The sequence below is a fragment of the Gorilla gorilla genome, chromosome 9, assembly GCF_029281585.2.
Source record: "Gorilla gorilla gorilla isolate KB3781 chromosome 9, NHGRI_mGorGor1-v2.1_pri, whole genome shotgun sequence".
Taxonomy (NCBI): Eukaryota; Metazoa; Chordata; class Mammalia; order Primates; family Hominidae; genus Gorilla; species Gorilla gorilla.
In genome coordinates this window covers 85,842,093-85,859,113 of record NC_073233.2, presented here as the reverse complement: position 1 = coordinate 85,859,113, position 17,021 = coordinate 85,842,093, and the positions used below count along the sequence as shown (strand labels likewise).

The window sequence follows — 17,021 nt, the reverse complement described above, 5'->3', positions numbered from 1 at the left end:
TATTTAACAAAACAAAACTAGAAAAACAGCAAACTAAACCCAGACTTAGTAGAAGGAAGAAAATAATAAAGATCAAGGAACTGTTATTTGACTGCCTACTATATGCCCATTTTTGTGCTAGTAATTTTCCTCTCAGTAGCCCTCTGAGGTTATTACCCCCATTTCACAGATAAGGCTCAGAGAGGTTAATTGTTTAAGACATACAGCTGTTGTGTATTGAATCCAGGCTTCACACCTACATCTGGCTAATTTCAAAGCCCTTTCTCTTTCTGCTTCACCTCACACCTTAAGGTAAGTTCCCAAGAAAGTGACTTTTCTAAAGTTATGTGCATAATAAGTGGCATAGCGTGCCAGGATTTTAGATCTTCCAACGCTGTATCTATTGCCCCTTTTCCTGCTTTAGGCCTCCTTATTGTGCCTGGTGACCTCCTTAGAAACTGAATATAGGAGGCAGTGAGTTGGTCTTATTTGAAAAGCACCTTATCCTTTGAGCATACACTTAAGTAATTTTGTCTTTAGTATAGAAAGATGATCTATTCTCAGCACTGGCTAGGTACTTTTTTCCCTCTCATTTCACATATATTTATTGATCTTTTCAGTGTCAGGTATTGTGCTATATTCTTGAGATATGGCAGTGAACAAGAGAGCATTCCTGTTTGTCTTTGGAGGAAATTTCTCACCACAGGAATTTTGGTGCCCATTAGAGACCACCTCCCTCTCTCTAAGCTAAAACAGCCAGACTATTTCTTTGTCAGTCTCCCCTGCAGCTGGGCCCCAGGCACAAGACTTACACTCAGACAGTCACACTTGCCTCCTCCAGACTTCTAATCAGGATCTGGTGATTCAAAAAAGCAGGTAGGGCTGAGCGTGGTGGCTCACACCTGTAATTCCAGCACTTTGGGAAGCCGAGGCAGGAGGATTGCTTGAACTCAGGAGTTTGAGACCAACCTGGGCAACAAAGCAAAAGCTCATCTCTACTAAAAATTAAAAAAAAGTAGCCAGGTGTGGTAGCATGTATCTGTAGTCCCAGCTACTTCGGAGGCTGAGGTTGGAGGTTCACTTGAGCCCAGGAGGTCAAGGCTCTAGTTAGCCATGATTGCACCACTGCACTCTGACCTGGGAGACAGTGAGAACCTGTTTCAAAAAAAAAAAAAAAAAAGACAGGTAGAATGAAAGATTCTTTCTGGTGATAGCAGTGGTAGCTGCAACACTCACTTTCCAGGGACTCCAAGAGCAGTGGTACTGGCAGCAATGTTGTATACCCAGTTGTTGGTGCAAGTTGCTCTGACTTGTGTCTAACATGACTACTCAGTGGAAGTCAGGTACTTTTAATGCCAATGGCACGTTTTTTATTAGAAGATAATGACATCAGAATGGCATAGAAAAGTTCTCATTCACTTTGTAGTATTCGGATGTAATGTATCAACTGAGAAAGCTGTCTCCCTGGCAGAGGTTCCATTGAGCCAAGATCACGCACTGCACTCCAGGCTGGGCAACAGATTAAAACTCCATCTCAAAAATAAATAAATAAATAAATAAATAAATAAAAGAAAGCTGTCTCTCCAGAAGTATATAAAATTAATTTTTCAGAAATGATGCCGTAGAATACTTGGATCATTGAATCTCTTTTGGGATGTTAGTTTTCCATGTTCCTGTTTGTTGGTTAGCTAAGTGTAAAGCATCAAAGTGACAATTGCTTTTTATTTTCCAGGAGAATGATCCATCTGTGAGACTGAAAATTGCATCATTGTTGGGTTTATTATCAAAGACAGCAGGATTTTCACCAGACTGCATTATGGATGATGCCATTAACATCCTGCAGAATGAAAGTAAGTTGCAATTTAAAAGCTCTATAGTCAGAGCAGAAATATTTAGTTCTTTTTGTATAGAATTTAGGACAAAATTTTGTTGTGTTGATTGTTATTGAAGAGGAATTTGAGGATAATTTGATGAAACCATATATACATATTTACATTAGAGTAGAAATACAGTTTTATCTCTTAATAGCTGTCATTTATTGGCCAGGTACCTACCATATATTTGAGGTAGTTTACATATGATATAGACATTATTGTCCCTGTTTTTTTTTTTTTTTTTTTTTTGCTTGTTTGTTTTTTGTTTTGAGGCAGGGCCTTGATATATTGAGCAGCCTCAGGCTGGAGTCCAGAAGTCCAAACATGTTAATGACCCTTGCTATATATTACCCTATTGCTTTCTAAAAGGATTATTTCAGCTTACCTGAAACCTGTAACTGAACATACAGTACTCGTTCCATCAAGAAACATTTTTTTTTTTTAACGGAGTCTCGCTCTGTCTCCCAGGCTGGAGTGCAGTGGCACGATCTCGGCTCACTGCAAGCTCTGCCTCCCGGGTTCACGCCATTCTCCTGCCTCAGCCTCCCAAGTAGCTGGGACTACAGGTGCCTGCCACCATGCCCTGGCTGATTTTTTTTGTATTTTTAGTAGAGACAGGGTTTCACCATGTTAGCCATGATGGTCTCGATCTCCTGACCTTGTGATCCACCCACTTCAGCCTCCCAAAGTGCTGGAATTACAGGCGAGAGCCACCGCGCCCGGCCAAGACACATTTTTAAAAGCACTAAAACAGGCTAGGCACAGGTTAGGCTAGGCCTGTAATACCAAAACGTTGGGAGGTCGAGGTGGGAGGATCCCTTGAGCCCAGGAATTTGAGACCAGTCTGGGCAACATAATTAGATCTTGTCTCTATAAAATATTAAAAAATTAGCCAAACATGGTTACTCACACCTTTATCCCAGCTGCTTGGGAGGCTAAAATGTGAGGACTTCTTGGGCCTAGGAGATTGAGGCTGCAGTGAGCCATGATCATGCCACTGCATTTCAGCCTGGGTGACAGAGCGAGGCGCTGTCTCAAAAAATAAAATAAAAAAAAAATACAAGCACCAAAACAATAACATTGCTTCAGTACAGAAGTATCGTTTTTTCCCATGGAAAATTCTTATGGTAGCTACGTGAGAGGTGACATTTTAAGGATAACTAGGTGTTCAGTGGGGAGTGGGGTCAAGAATGGAGTCAGGTGTGGGGGAAGGCATTCTACGTAGAGAAGTTAGCCTGAGCAAAGATAGGGGGCATGGAATTATAAGTAGTTGGAAAAAAGAGTGTTAAAGGAGACCTGAAAGAGATGAAGCTGGAAAGGTAGGCAAGGGTAGACAACATGGAAGGCCTGGTATGTATGTATTATATGCCTTCTAGGATATTTGGACTTTATCTTGAAGTCAATGGAAAAATTTTTTTTTTTTTTCTGTTTCTTCTTTTTTTTTTTTTTGAGATGGAGTCTTGCTCTGTCGCCTAGGCTGGAGTGCAGTGGAGCGATCTCGGCTCACTGCAACCTCCGCCTCCCGGGTTCAAGCCATTCTCCTGCCTCAGCCTCCTGAGTAGCTGGGATTACAGGCACGTGCCACCATGCCTGGCTATTTTTTGTGTTTTTAGTAGAGATGGTGTTTCACCATGTTGGTCAGACTGGTCTCGAATTCCTGACCTCATGATCTGCCTGCCTCAGCCTCCCAAAGTGCTGGGATTACAGGCATGAGCCACCACCGTGCCTGGCCTTTTTTTTTTTTTCTGTTTCTTAGTGTGAAAAGACTCTTGAATCAGTCAAGCACTAAACATTTTTGGAGCACACTATGTATATAGAACTGTACTCTATCCTGTGGAGTACTCAGACATTTAAACATGATCCGTTTAGGAACTTAGCTTTTAGTTGAGGGCATGAAGGATCACACAGTAGAACCCAGTTGACAAAAGTCTATTTTTTTTTCTGTTTTTTTAGGACTGGGTCTCGCTCTGTTGCCCAGGCTGGAGTGGTGTGGCGCGATTACCGCTCACTGCTGCCTTGATCTCTGAGGCTCAAGCAGTCCTCCTACCTCGGCCTCCTAAGTAGCTGAGACTCTGGGCGCACACCACCTGGCTGACTCATTTTTTCAGATTTATTTTTGTAGAAACGGAGTCTCCCTATGTTGCCCAGGCTAGTCTTGAACTCCTGGGCTCAAGGGATTCTCCTGCCTCGGCTTCTCAAAGTGCTGGGATTACAGTTGTGAGTCACTGCGCCTAGCCAATCTACATTCTTTACCCAAGTAAATTAGTTTATATAGTTACCCCTTTCGAAATTCTACAAGCCAACTTTCTATCTCCCTCTCTAGAGTCTCATCAAGTCCTAGCTCAACTGCTGGATACTTTGCTTGCAATTGGCACTAAGCTACCAGAGAATCAAGCTATCCAAATGCGATTAGTTGATGTGGCCTGCAAGGTAAGAGTATAAAATCTACTCAGATCCATCCTAAACTGGTAACTGAGGACTGCTAAGGACCATTAATGGTTTTAAGAGCTGCCTCATTTTTTTCATCTCTTGGTGTTGGATTAGGAATAAAGTTAAGTACACTTGTTATAAAGTGTATTTCGTCATCCTTTCAAAACAAATGAAAATAATCACAGTACATAGTTACTGTGTATATTGTGCCTAATAATGCACTCTGCTTGTTATGGTGCTTTGTATTCAGTTTTTCATTTGGTCCTCACAATCCTTCAAGTAAGTACCGTTATTTCTCTTTTACAAAGGTGAAAATTAAGATTTATGGAGTCTGATTTGTCTAAGTTTGCACAGCTAGGAGGTTGCAGTACCAGGGTATAAACTGTATTTTTTTCTGACCCCAAACTTGTTTTGTTTTTACTATGCCTTGTTGCTTCAATAAACAGACAAACTATACACAAGTAAATGTATGGGAAAAGTTTTGTACGTTCTTTTTTTCTGATTTTTAAATACATGTATTAATACATTAATTGTGCCTTTTGATTTAATTTGGAGGTTAATTAGCCTCTTTGTGTATACACAGCAACCCCTAGAACCTTGTAGAAGTGATTTTACTTTGGATCTTTTTGACAACTTTGAGAATATAAAAAAGTCAAATGCATTTGAACTGTGTTAGAGTATTATATTCTTGAAATTAGAAAGCTATCTCAGAGACGCAGGAAAGATTACTTGATTTATCTTAAAAAAACAGACATGCATAAAACCAAAAACACTTTGACAAGTACAATACTAAAAGCTTAAATAGGGCCAGGTACGGTGGCTCACACCTGTAATCCCAGCACTTTGGGAGGCAGAGGTGGGCGGATCATTTGAGATCAGGAGTTTGAAACCAGCCTGACCAACATGGTAAAACCCCATCTCTACTAAAAATACAAAAAAAATTAGCCGGGCACGGTGATGCATGCCTGTAATCCCAGCTACTAGGCAGGCTGAGGCAGGAGAATCGCTGGAACCTGCAAGACAGAGGTTATGTGAGTGGAGATTGTGCCACTGCACTCCAGTCTGGGTGATAGAGTGAGACTCTGTCTTTAAAAACAAACAAACAAAAAAAAAACAGCTTAAATGGAAAAAACTAGGGATTATGTGTGTGGGAGAGTAAGTACGTCTCCCCTGTGAGAGAAAATATATATCTGTGAAGTTTGCTTCTGAGAGTTGTCATAATGAATGGGTTGTGATATCTGCAGTAACTGTTTCTTAAATCTGCTTTAAATATATTTTTAACTATAAGATTTTATATACTTAAATATATTTTTATTATAATAATTTGTACTCATAGAAAATTCGGAAAGATACTGAAAACTGTAAAGAAAAATGCATTCATAATTCAGTACCCAAAGGGAATCATTATTTGTCTTTTGATATATGGCTTTCTGATTTTTTTTCTGTATGCAAATCATTTGCCATTGTTTTTTCTTTAAATACATTGCTGTAATCATGTAATTTTGTTCCTTTTTTGCTAACATAAGTATTTTTCTTGTATGTGTTTTATAAACATAATTTGTAATGGCTATGTGATATTGTGATATAATTTTGCTCCTTTTTTGCTAACATAAGTATTTTTCTTGTATGTGTTTTATAAATATAATTTGTAATAGCTGTGTGATATTGTGTCCAATAATTAAACCATACTTTTTACCTAACTATTCACCTATTACTGACTTTACATTGTAGCCATTTATTTAATTGGAAATAATACTGCAGGGCATATTGTTAGTCTAAAATATTTTCTGTATTTAAAATTATTTCTGAAACACAGACTATCAAAATAGAATTACTAAATTACTAATTGAAAACATTTAGAATTTATTTATTTTTATTTTTATTTTATTTTATTCTTTTTATTTTTTATTATACTTTAAGTTTTAGGGTACATGTGCGCAACGTGCAGGTTAGTTACATATGTATACATGTGCCATGTTGGTGTGCTGCACCCAGTAACTCGTAATTTAACATTAGATATATCTCCAAATGCTATCCCTCCCCCCTTCCCCCACCCCACAACAGGCCCTGGTGTGTGATGTTCCCCTTCCTGTGTCCATGTGTTCTCATTGTTCAGGTCCCACCTATGAGTGAGAACATGTGGTGTTTGGTTTTTTGTCCTTGCAATAGTTTGCTGAGAATGATGGTTTCCAGCTTCATCCATGTCCCTACAAAGGACATGAACTCATCATTTTTTATGGCTGCATAGTATTCCATGGTGTATATGTGCCATATTTTCTTAATCCAGTCTATCATTGTTGGACATTTGGGTTGGTTCCAAGTCTTTGCTATTGTGAATAGTGCCACAATAAACATACATGTGCATGTGTCTTTATAGCATCATGATTTATAATCCTTTGGGTATATACTCAGTAATGGGATTGCTGGGTCAAATAGTATTTCTAGTTCTAGATCCCTGAGAAGAATAGAGTCAGGGTCTCATTGTGTTGCCCAGGCTGGTCTCGAACTCCTGGGCTCAAGTGTTCCTCCAACTTTGACCTCCTGAAGTGCTGGGATCACAGGCATGAGCCACAGTGCCTGGCCTAGACTTTTTTAAAGGCTGTGTTCTTTATTTTTTTGAAAAAAAGACGAGGGTCTTGCTATGTTGCCCGAGATTACGTGTGTGAACTACTGTGCCCATCTAAGGCTCTTAATACTTTTTGTCAAATTGCTTTCCAAAGTGTTCCAGTTTATATGCCCACAAGCAGTATATGAGAGTGCCTAGTTTCACTGCATTATTCTAGCATTAGATATTAATGTTTAAAAATCAAAGATAAACCTGTTAATTTGGTATGTGGAAAATGATACTTCATTTTTAAAAAATCTCTTTTTTGAAAAGACTGCTAATGAGGTTTCTTTTTCATATGTTTTTCCTTTATTTGTATTTCCTCTTATGTGAATGAACTTTTTATGTCCTTTGCCAGTTAAGCATATGGAGTTTGTGTGTGTGTGTTTTTTTTAAATCGTTTGTGGAGTTTCCTTTTTTTTTTTTTTGAGACAGAGTCTCGCTCTGTCATCCAGGCTGGAGTGCAGTGACGTGATCTCGGCTCACTGACACCTCTGCCTCCCGGGTTCAGGCAATTCTCCTGCCTCAGCCTCCCGAGTAGCTGGGACTACAGGTGCGTGCCACCACGCCCAGCTAATTTTTGTACTTTTAGTAGAGACGGGGTTTCACCATGTTAGCCAGGGTGGTCTCAATCTCCTGACCTCATGATCCGCCTGCCTCGGCCTCCCAAAGTGCTGGGATTACAGGTGTGAGCCACTGCACCCGGCCTGTAGAGGTTCTTAATAGGGTAAAAATTGCAACTGTTTGTCAATGGCAGATCTGTCACAAGCTTTTTCAGACTACAGTAATGAAGGCTATCTGTGATTCATAACTATAACCGCTGTTTCTATTGCCAAGTGCCATTTTGGTTTATGACTATCATACAATGTGCCTAAAAGTTTTTTTTTAATTGAGATATAATTTATATACAAATATTTACTCTTGATAGAAAAGATACAAAGTGTGTTTTCTGACCACAGTGGGATGAAATTATAAATTAGTTAACAGGAAGAAATTTAGTAAACCCACAAACGTGGAAATTAAACAACATACTTCTATGTAACTAATGAGTCAACGAAGAAATCAAAAGGGAAATTAGAAAATACTTTGAGATGAATAAAATAGAAAATGATGCAGCTAAAGCAGTGCTTATAGAAGTTTATAGTTTTAAGTGCCCATCATAAAAAAAAAACAAGAATAAGGATCTAAAATCAGTAACCTAACCTTCCAACTTAAGATGCTGGAAAAAGAAGCACCCATTAAACTTAAAGCATGTGAAGGAAGGGAATACTAAAGATTAGAATAGAAATTAATTAAACAGAATAGAAAAACAACAGATAATCAACAAAACCAAATTTACTTCTCTGAAAAGATCAACAAAATTGACAAACCTTTAGTTATATTGACCAAGAAAGAGAGAGAAGACTCAAATTACTAGACTCAGAAATGAGAGGACCAGAAGATGGACATATTAGAAAAAAAAAGGAAAAGTGAGGATACTGTCTAGGGCGGTGGCTTATGTCTGTAATCCCACAGTTTGAGAGGTCAAGGCAGGAGGATCACTTGAGCCCAGGAGTTCAAGACCAGCCTGGGTCACATAGGAAGACCCCATATCTACATAAAACAAAAAAATTAGCCGGGTCTGGTGGCTTGTACCTGTAGTCCAGCTACCTGGGAGGCTGAGATGGGAGGATCGCTGTGCCTGGGAGGTTGAGACTGTAAGGAGCTGTGATTGTGCCACTGTACTCTAGCGTGGGTGGCAGAGCAAGACCTTGGGTCAGGAAAAAAAAAATAAAAGACATTATTACAGACCTGACAGAACTAAAAAGGATTATAAGTTAATATTATGAAAAATCATAGGCTGGGTGCAGTGGCTCACACCTGTAATCCCAGCACTTTGGCAGGCTGAGGTGGGCAGATCACAAGGTCAGGAGTTCAAGACCTTCCTGACCAACATGGTGAAACCCCGTCTCTACTAAAAATACAAAAATTAGCCAGGTATGGTGGTGCGTGCCTGTAATCCCAGCTACTCAGGCGGCTGAGGCAGGAGAATCACTTGAACCTGGGAGGCAGAGGTTGCAGTGAGCTGAGATCACACCATTGCACTCCAGCCTGGGTGACAGAGCAAGACGCCATCTCAAAAAAAAAAAAAAAAAAAAGAAAAGAAAAATTATATACCAATAAATTAGATAACTTAGTTAAGTGGACAAATTATTAGAAAGACAAAAACTACTGAAAATGACTAAAGAAATAGACAATCTGAATAGATCTATGACAAGTAAAGTAATTGAATTAGTGATTAAGAAAACCAACTAAACAAATCCCTACAAAGAAAAGCTCAGGCCTCAATGGCTTCACTGGTGAATTCTACCAAATATTGAAATAAGAATTAATGCAAATTCTTTACAAACTCTCCCAAGAAATAGAACAGGAGAGAACACTTCCAAACTCATTCTATGAGTTACCAGAAACAGACAAAAGACATCACAAGAAACGAAAACTACAGACCAGTGACTCTTATGAATGTGGATCCAAATATCTTTAACAAAATACTAGCAAATCAACTCCAGCAACATACAAGTAGGAGTATATACCATAATCAAGTGGGATTTATTCCAGGAATGCAAGGTTGGTTTAGTATCTGAAAATAAATGAATGTAATACACTATCGAGGATAAAAAACATGATCATAACAATAAATGAAGAAAAAGCATTTAACAAACTCTTAACACCCTTGTATTATAAGAACACATAAAATATCTTGTAATATTTTTAGGCTTTAGGATAGAATAGGTCAGGAATAGACGGAACTTCCTGACCCTCATAAATGGAATCTAAAAAAAAAAAAAGCTGACAGGAAACATCATACTTAATTTTGACAGATTGAATGCTTTCCCCCTAAAATGAGAAACAAAACAAATAGGTCATTATATTTTTCTTCACTTCTGTTTAACATTGTACTAGAAGTTCTTGCCAGGGCTATTAGGCATAGAAAAGAAATAAAAGTCCTCTATTTTGGAAAAGAAAAAGTAAAATTATCTCCCCGTATTCACAGGTGACATAACCTTGTATGTAGAAAATCCTAGGGAATCCACTAAAAAACTGTTTGAAATAATAGATGAGTTTAGCAAGATTGCAGGATACAAAATCAGCATACAAAATATAAATTGTATTTATACACACTTGCAGTGAACAATATGAAAATGAAATTAGGAAAATAATTCAATTATGGTAGCATCAAAAATAATACTGATGGCTGGGTGTGGTGGTGCCTCTTGCCTGTAATCCCGGCACTATGGGAGGTTGAGGCAATAGAATCTTTTGAGCTCAGGAACTGGAGACCAGCCTGGGCAACTCAGTGAGATCTCATCTCTACTAAAAATTGAAAAAATTAGTCAGGTATGGTGGCACATGCCTGTAGTCTCCGCTATTTGGGAAGCTGAGGAGAGAGAATTGTTTGAACCTAGGAGGACAAGGCTGCAGTGAGCCTTATGAGCCTTGATTATGCCACTCCACTAAGCCTGGGCAGCAGAATGAGACCCTATCTGTATTTAAAAAAAAAAAAAACCCACAAAAGAAAACTTATGAATAAATCTAACAAAAGAAGCACCAGTAATATCCAGATACTATGGTACTATATGAAGATAGATGTAAAGATAAATGGAATAGAATTGAGAGTCAGGTCCAGGCATGGTGGCTCATGCCTGTAATCCTAGCACTTTGGGAGGCCATGGTAGGCAGATCACTTGAGGTCAGGAGTTTGAGACCAGCCTGGCCAACATGGTGAAACCCTGTCTCTACTAAAAATACAAAAATTAGCCAGGTGTGATGGCACACGCCTGTAATCCCAGCTACTGGGGAGGCTGAGGCAGGAAAATCGCTTGAACCTGGGAGGTGGAGGTTGCAGTGAGCTGTGATCGCACCACTACACTCCAACCTGGGCGACAGATTGAGACTCTGTCTCAAAAATAAAAAAAAAGTATTGAGAGTCAAGAAATTGGCCTGGTGTGGTGGCTCATGCCTGTAATCCCACTACTTTGGGAGGCTGAGGTGAGCAGATCACTTGAGCCCGGGAGTTTGAGACCAGCCTGGGCAACATGGCAAAACCCCATCTCTACAAAAAATATAAAAACTAGCCACGAATGGTGGTGTGTGCCTGTAGTCTCAGCTACTCGGGAGGCTGAGATGGGAGGATTGCTTAAGCCTGGGAGGTTGAGGCTGCCAGTGAGCCGAGACTGCGCTACTGCAGTCCAGCCTGAGTGACACAGCAAGACCCTGTCTCTAACAAAAGAAGAAGAAGGAGAAGAAATAAACTCATGTGTCTTTGGTCAACTGATTTTCTGTATGGATGCCAGTACCATTCAATGGAGAAAAAAATTGTCTTTTCAATGCATGGTGTTGGGACAACTGTCTATCCACGTGTAAAAGAAGAAAGTTGGAAACTTACCTCACACCATGCAAAAATTAACTCAAAATGAGTCAAAGACCTGAATATATGTGAGCTAAAATTATAAACCCCTTAGAAGAAAATATAGTAGTATATTTTCGTGTCCTTGGATTTGGGAGTGGATTATTAGATTTAACAAAAGCACATGTTCTAAAAGAAAAAAGTAAATAAATTGGGTTTCACCAAAACTGAAAACTTGTTTTTCAGGGGACCCAAGAAGGTGAAAAGACAACCCACAGTATGGCAAAAAATATTTGTAAATCATACATATAATGAGGTAATTGTATTTTTGTTTTTTTTTGTTTTTTTGAGTTGGAGTCTCACTTTGTCATCCAGGCTGGAGTGCAGTGGTGGCTTGACCTCGGCTCACTGCAACCTCTGCCTCCCAGGTTCAAGTGGTTCTCCTGCTTCAGCCTCCCTAGTAGCTGGGATTACAGGCGTGTGCCCAGCTGATTTTTTGTATTTTTGGTAGAGACGGGGTTTCACTATGTTGGTCAGGCTGACCTCAAACTCCTGACCTCAAGTGATCCACCCACCTTGGCTTCCCAAAGTGCTGGGATTACAGCGTGAGCCACTTCGCCCAGCTGGTAATTGTATTTAGACTATCTAAGGAACTCTTACAACCCAATAATAAAAATACAAACAACCCAATTAAAAACATGACAGAGGAGGGAAAGTGGCAAATTAAAAAAAAAGTATTAAACTAACATGGGCAAAAGATCTGAATAGGTGTTACAAAAAATCTAATAATCCACTGCCAAATAGATATAGAAAAAAGATAAACATACAACACAAAAGCTTAACATCACCTGTCACTAGGGAAATGCATATCAAAACCACAATGAGCTGGGTGCTGTGGCTCACGCCTTTAATCCCAGCACTGTGGGAGGCCAAGGCGGGTGGATCACTTGAGATCAGGAGTTCGAGACCAGCCTGGCCAACATGATGAAACCCTGTTTCTACTAAAAATACAAAAATTAGCCAGGCATGGTGGTGGGCGCCTGTAATCCCAGCTACTCGGGAGGCTGAGGCATGAGGCTCGAACCTGGGAGGCAGAGGTTGCAGTGAGCCAAGATCTTCCCATTGCATTCCAGCCTGGGTGACAAGAGCAAGACTCTTGTCTGAAAACAAAAAACAAAAAACCCACAATGAGATGCTATCTCACATTTCTAGGATGGCTGTAATAAAACTGCCTCCCAGGCTCAAGTGATCCTCCTGCCTCAGCCTCCCAAGTAGCTGGGACTATAGGTGCATGCCACCATGCCTGGCTAACTTTTGTATTTTTTGTAGAGATGGGGTTTTGGCATGTTACCCTGGCTGGTCTTGAACTCCTGAGCTCAAGAGATCTGCCTGCCTCAGCCTCCCAAAGTGCTAGGATTACAGGAGTGAGCCACTGTGCCTGGTGTTCGCTCAGCTCCTTTCAAAAACAGTCTGGCAGTTCCTCAAAAAATTAAAAATAGCCTTACCATAGGACCCAGCTGTTCTGCTTGTAGATATCTACCAACAAACTGAAACATTAACTGAGAAGTTTGTATATGAATTTTTTTCTTCCCCAGATAGAGTCACTCTGTCACCCAAGCTGGAGTGCAATGGTGCGATCTTGGCTCACTGCAACCTCTGCCTCCCGGGTTCAAGCAATTCTCCTGCCTCAGCCTCCTGAGTAGCTGGGACTGCAGGTGCCCACCACTACGCCTGGCTAATTTTTTTGTATTTTTAATAGAGACGGGGTTTCACCATGTTGGCCAGCCTGGTCTTGAACTCTTGACCTCAGGTGATCTGCCCACCTCAGCCTCCCAAAGTGCTGGGATTATAGGCATGAGCCACTGCACCTGGCCCTATGGTTGTTTGTAGCAGCAGCATTCATAATAGTCAAAGGTGGGAGCAAGTCAAATGACCATCAGCTGATGAATTGATAAATAATGCACGTTAGAATATTATTTGGCCATTAAAAAGAATAAAATACCAATACATTCTACAGCTTCGTTGGACTTTGAAAACATTATGCTAAGTGAAAGAAGCCAGACACGAAAGACCACCTATTACATGAGTCAGTTTATATTAAATTTCCATAATAGGTTAAGTCTATAGAGACAGAAAGTACATTAGTGGTTGGTTAGGGCTTAGGCAAACAGAGAGATAGGAGGTTGATAGCTAAAGGATACAGAATGGCTTTTTTTTTTTTTTTTTTTTGCAGGAGGGGATCTTTCTGTAATGATAATGTTTGAAAACTGACTGTGGTGATGGTTGTGCATATATGTGCAGTACGGAAAAGCATTGAATTGGCCAGGTGCAGTAGCTCATGCCTGTAATCCTAACGCTTTGGGAGGCCAAGGTGGGAAGCGCGCTTGAGTGCAGGTGTTCAAGATCAGCTTGAGCAACACAATGAGACCTCATCTGTGCAAAAGAACTAGCAGGTGTGATGGTGCACATCTGTAGCCCCAGCTACTTTGGGAGGCTGAGGTGAGAGGATTACTTGAGCCCAGGAGGTCAAGGCTGCAATGAGCTATGAGGACATCACTGCGTTCCACGCTGGGCGACAGAGCAAGGCCCTGTCATTTATTCATTCATTCATAAATACATACATACATATACATACATACACCTATACATACATACCATTGATTTGTACATGTTATCTGGGAGAATTGCTTACATTTTCTGGGAGAATTGGTATGTGTATTATATCTTATCACAGCTATTAAAAATTTATACTTCAGGCCTGGCATGGTGGCTCACACTTGTAATCCCAGCACTCTGGGAGGCCAAAGCAGGCAGATCACTTGAGGCCAGGAGTTTGAGACCAGCCTGGCCAACATGGTGATAACCCTGTCTCTACTAAAAATACAAAAATTAGCCGGGTGTGGTGGTAATCCCAGCTACCCTGATGGCTGAGGCATGAGAATCACTTGAACCAGGGAAGCAGAGGCTGCAGTGAGCTGAGATCACACCACTGCACCCCAGCCTGGGCGACAGAGTGAGACTCTGTCTCAAAATAAATAAATATAAGAAAAAAAATTATACTTCACTGAATTTTGGTGAATTTATCAACATTTACATTTTTTCCACGTTTTGGCTAATTTGAATAATGCTGCTATGAATATTCACTTACAAGTTTTTTGCTTTATATATATATGTTTTCAGTTCTCTTGGATATATACCAAGGATATTCACTTACAAATTTTTGCTTAATACATGTTTTCAGTTCTCTTGGATGTATACTAAGGAGAGGAATTTTGGGGCCATATGGTAATTAAGTGTTTAAGTTTTTAATAAAATTGTCATAAAATACAGATTAACATAAAATTTGCCATGTCAACCATTTTAAAACATACTGTTTAGTGGCATTAAGTATATTCACAAAGTTGTGTGATCATCACCACCCTTCATTGACAGAGCTCTTTTTGTTTTGCAGAAGTGAAACTCTATACCCATTAAACAATAACTCCCCATGTCCCCATCCCCTAGTCCCTAACAACCACCATTCTATATTCTGTTTTTATAAATTTGACTACTGTAGGGACTTCAGGTAAGTGGAATCACGCAATATTTGTCCTTTTGTGCCTAGCTTATTTTTCTTAGCACAATGTCCTCAAAGTTCATCCACATCGTAACATGTGTCAGAATTTTCTTCCTTTTTACAGCTGAATAATGTACCATTTAAGTAAATTGGAGAAATCATGCCATTTTCCCACTGAAGTAAATGTTTCATATGTATTTTTTTAAGGATATCAATTACAGCATGCATCACATAATAATGACATTTCAGTCAAGGATGGACTGCATATACAACAGTGGTCCCATAAAGTTATAATATTATATTTTTACTGTACTTTTTCTATGTGTAGATATGTTTAGATACACAAATACTTACCATTATGTTACAGTTGCCTACAATATTCAGTACAGTAACATGTTGTACAGGTTTATAGCCTAGGAGCATTAGGCTATATCATGTAGTCTAGGTGTAGTAGGCTTTACAATCTAGGTTTGGGTAAGTACACTCTGATGTTTGCACAATGATGAAATCACCTAATGATGCGTTTCTCAGAATGTATCCTTGTTGGTAATTGATGCATGACTATATTTAGTTTTCATGTCTCTTTTGTTTTCCTTAATCTGAAAAGATCACTCAACCTTTCTTTGTCTTTCATTACCTTGGCATTTTTGAAGAGTGTAGGGCATTTATTTTGTAAAATGTCTTGCAATCTGGTTTTATCTGATATTTTCAGTTTAGATTCAGCCAATGCATTTTGACAAGAATATAACAGAATTTTGTGTCCCTCATAATGTATAACATCATGAGGCACAGATGACGTTTGACTTGTTCATGATGTTGCCTTTGATGCTTGGCTTAGGTGGTGTCTGCCAGGTTTTGATTATAGAGTTATTTGATCCCCAAAATTAAAAATAGAATTGCCATATGATCCAACAGTTCACTTCTGGGATATACCTCTGTAAGGGCTGCCATAACAAAATGCCACAGGCTGGATGGCCTAAACAACAGAAATTGCTCACGTTTCTGAAGTCTAGAATCTAAGATTAAGGTGCTGGCAAATTCAGTTCCTAGTGAAGGCTCTCTACCTGGCTTAAAGACAACTGCCCACTCGCTGTGTGGGCATATGGCCTCTCCCCTGTGCATGAGAGAGAGCTCTCATAAGGACACTAGAGTCCCATCCTTATGACCTCATTTAACCTTAATTACCTCCTGAAAGGCCCCACCTCCAAATGCAGTTATAATGTATTGCATTTCTTTTGTAACTATGACTGTTGGGTCATGAGTTCCTTAAGGAAACTCTTTTTTCCAAAGAAGACATATAGATGGTCAATAATCCAATATGAAAAGATGCTTAATATCACTAATCACTAATCATTAGGGAAAGAAAATCAAAACCACAGTGAGATACCACTTCATACCCATTAGGATAGCTATTGCCAAAAAGAAAAAAAAAGTATTGGCAAGGATTGGAACCCTTGTGCATTGATAGTAGTAGTGCAAAATAGTGCAGCCATTGTGGAAAACAGTATGACAGTTCCCTAAAATTCGTGGGTTGGAAGAATTAATATGTTAAAACGTCCATATTACCCAAAATGATCTGCAGATTCAGTGTAATCCCTATCAAAATTCCAATATCATTTTTCACAGAAATAGAAAAAAAATCTTTAAAGTTTGTGTGAAACCACAAAACACTGAATAGCAAAACAATTTTGAACAAAAAGAACAAAGCCAGAGGCATTACATTCCCTATTTTCAAAATATAAAGCATTTGTAGTCAAAACAACATGGTACTGGCATAAAAACAGTACTAAAGGAACAGGATAGAAAGCCCAGAAACAAACCCATGCATTTATGGTCAGCTGATTTTTGACAGTGGTGCCAAGAACACACACTGGGTAAAGGACAATCTATTCAATAGATGATGCTGGGAGAAATGGTCATTCACATGCAGGAGAATGAAATTAGACACTTACGTCATACACATACTTGAACTGAGTGGATTAAAGACTTAAAACATAAGACCTGAAACTGTAAAACTACTAGAAGAAAACACAGGGAAAGCTCTGTGGCATTGATCTGGGCAATGATTTTTTGTTGTGACTTTAAAAGAGCAGGCAACCAACCAACCACAAAAAATAGACAAATGGGACTGTATCAAACTAAATAGTTTCTGTACAAGAAAAGAAACTAAGTGAAGAGACAACCCATAGA

General features: G+C 39.3%; 1 protein-coding gene across 1 annotated transcript in view; it reads left to right on the top strand.

Annotated features, from left to right (window-relative positions):
* INTS4 (integrator complex subunit 4) overlaps positions 1–17,021 on the top strand; it is a 123,059-nt gene that overhangs the window by 11,703 nt on the left and 94,335 nt on the right. The window contains exons 3-4 of the mRNA XM_031016212.3: positions 1,712–1,829; positions 4,177–4,283. Of these exons, the coding sequence (XP_030872072.2) occupies positions 1,712–1,829; positions 4,177–4,283 (225 nt within the window). The remainder of the gene's footprint in view (positions 1–1,711; positions 1,830–4,176; positions 4,284–17,021) is intronic.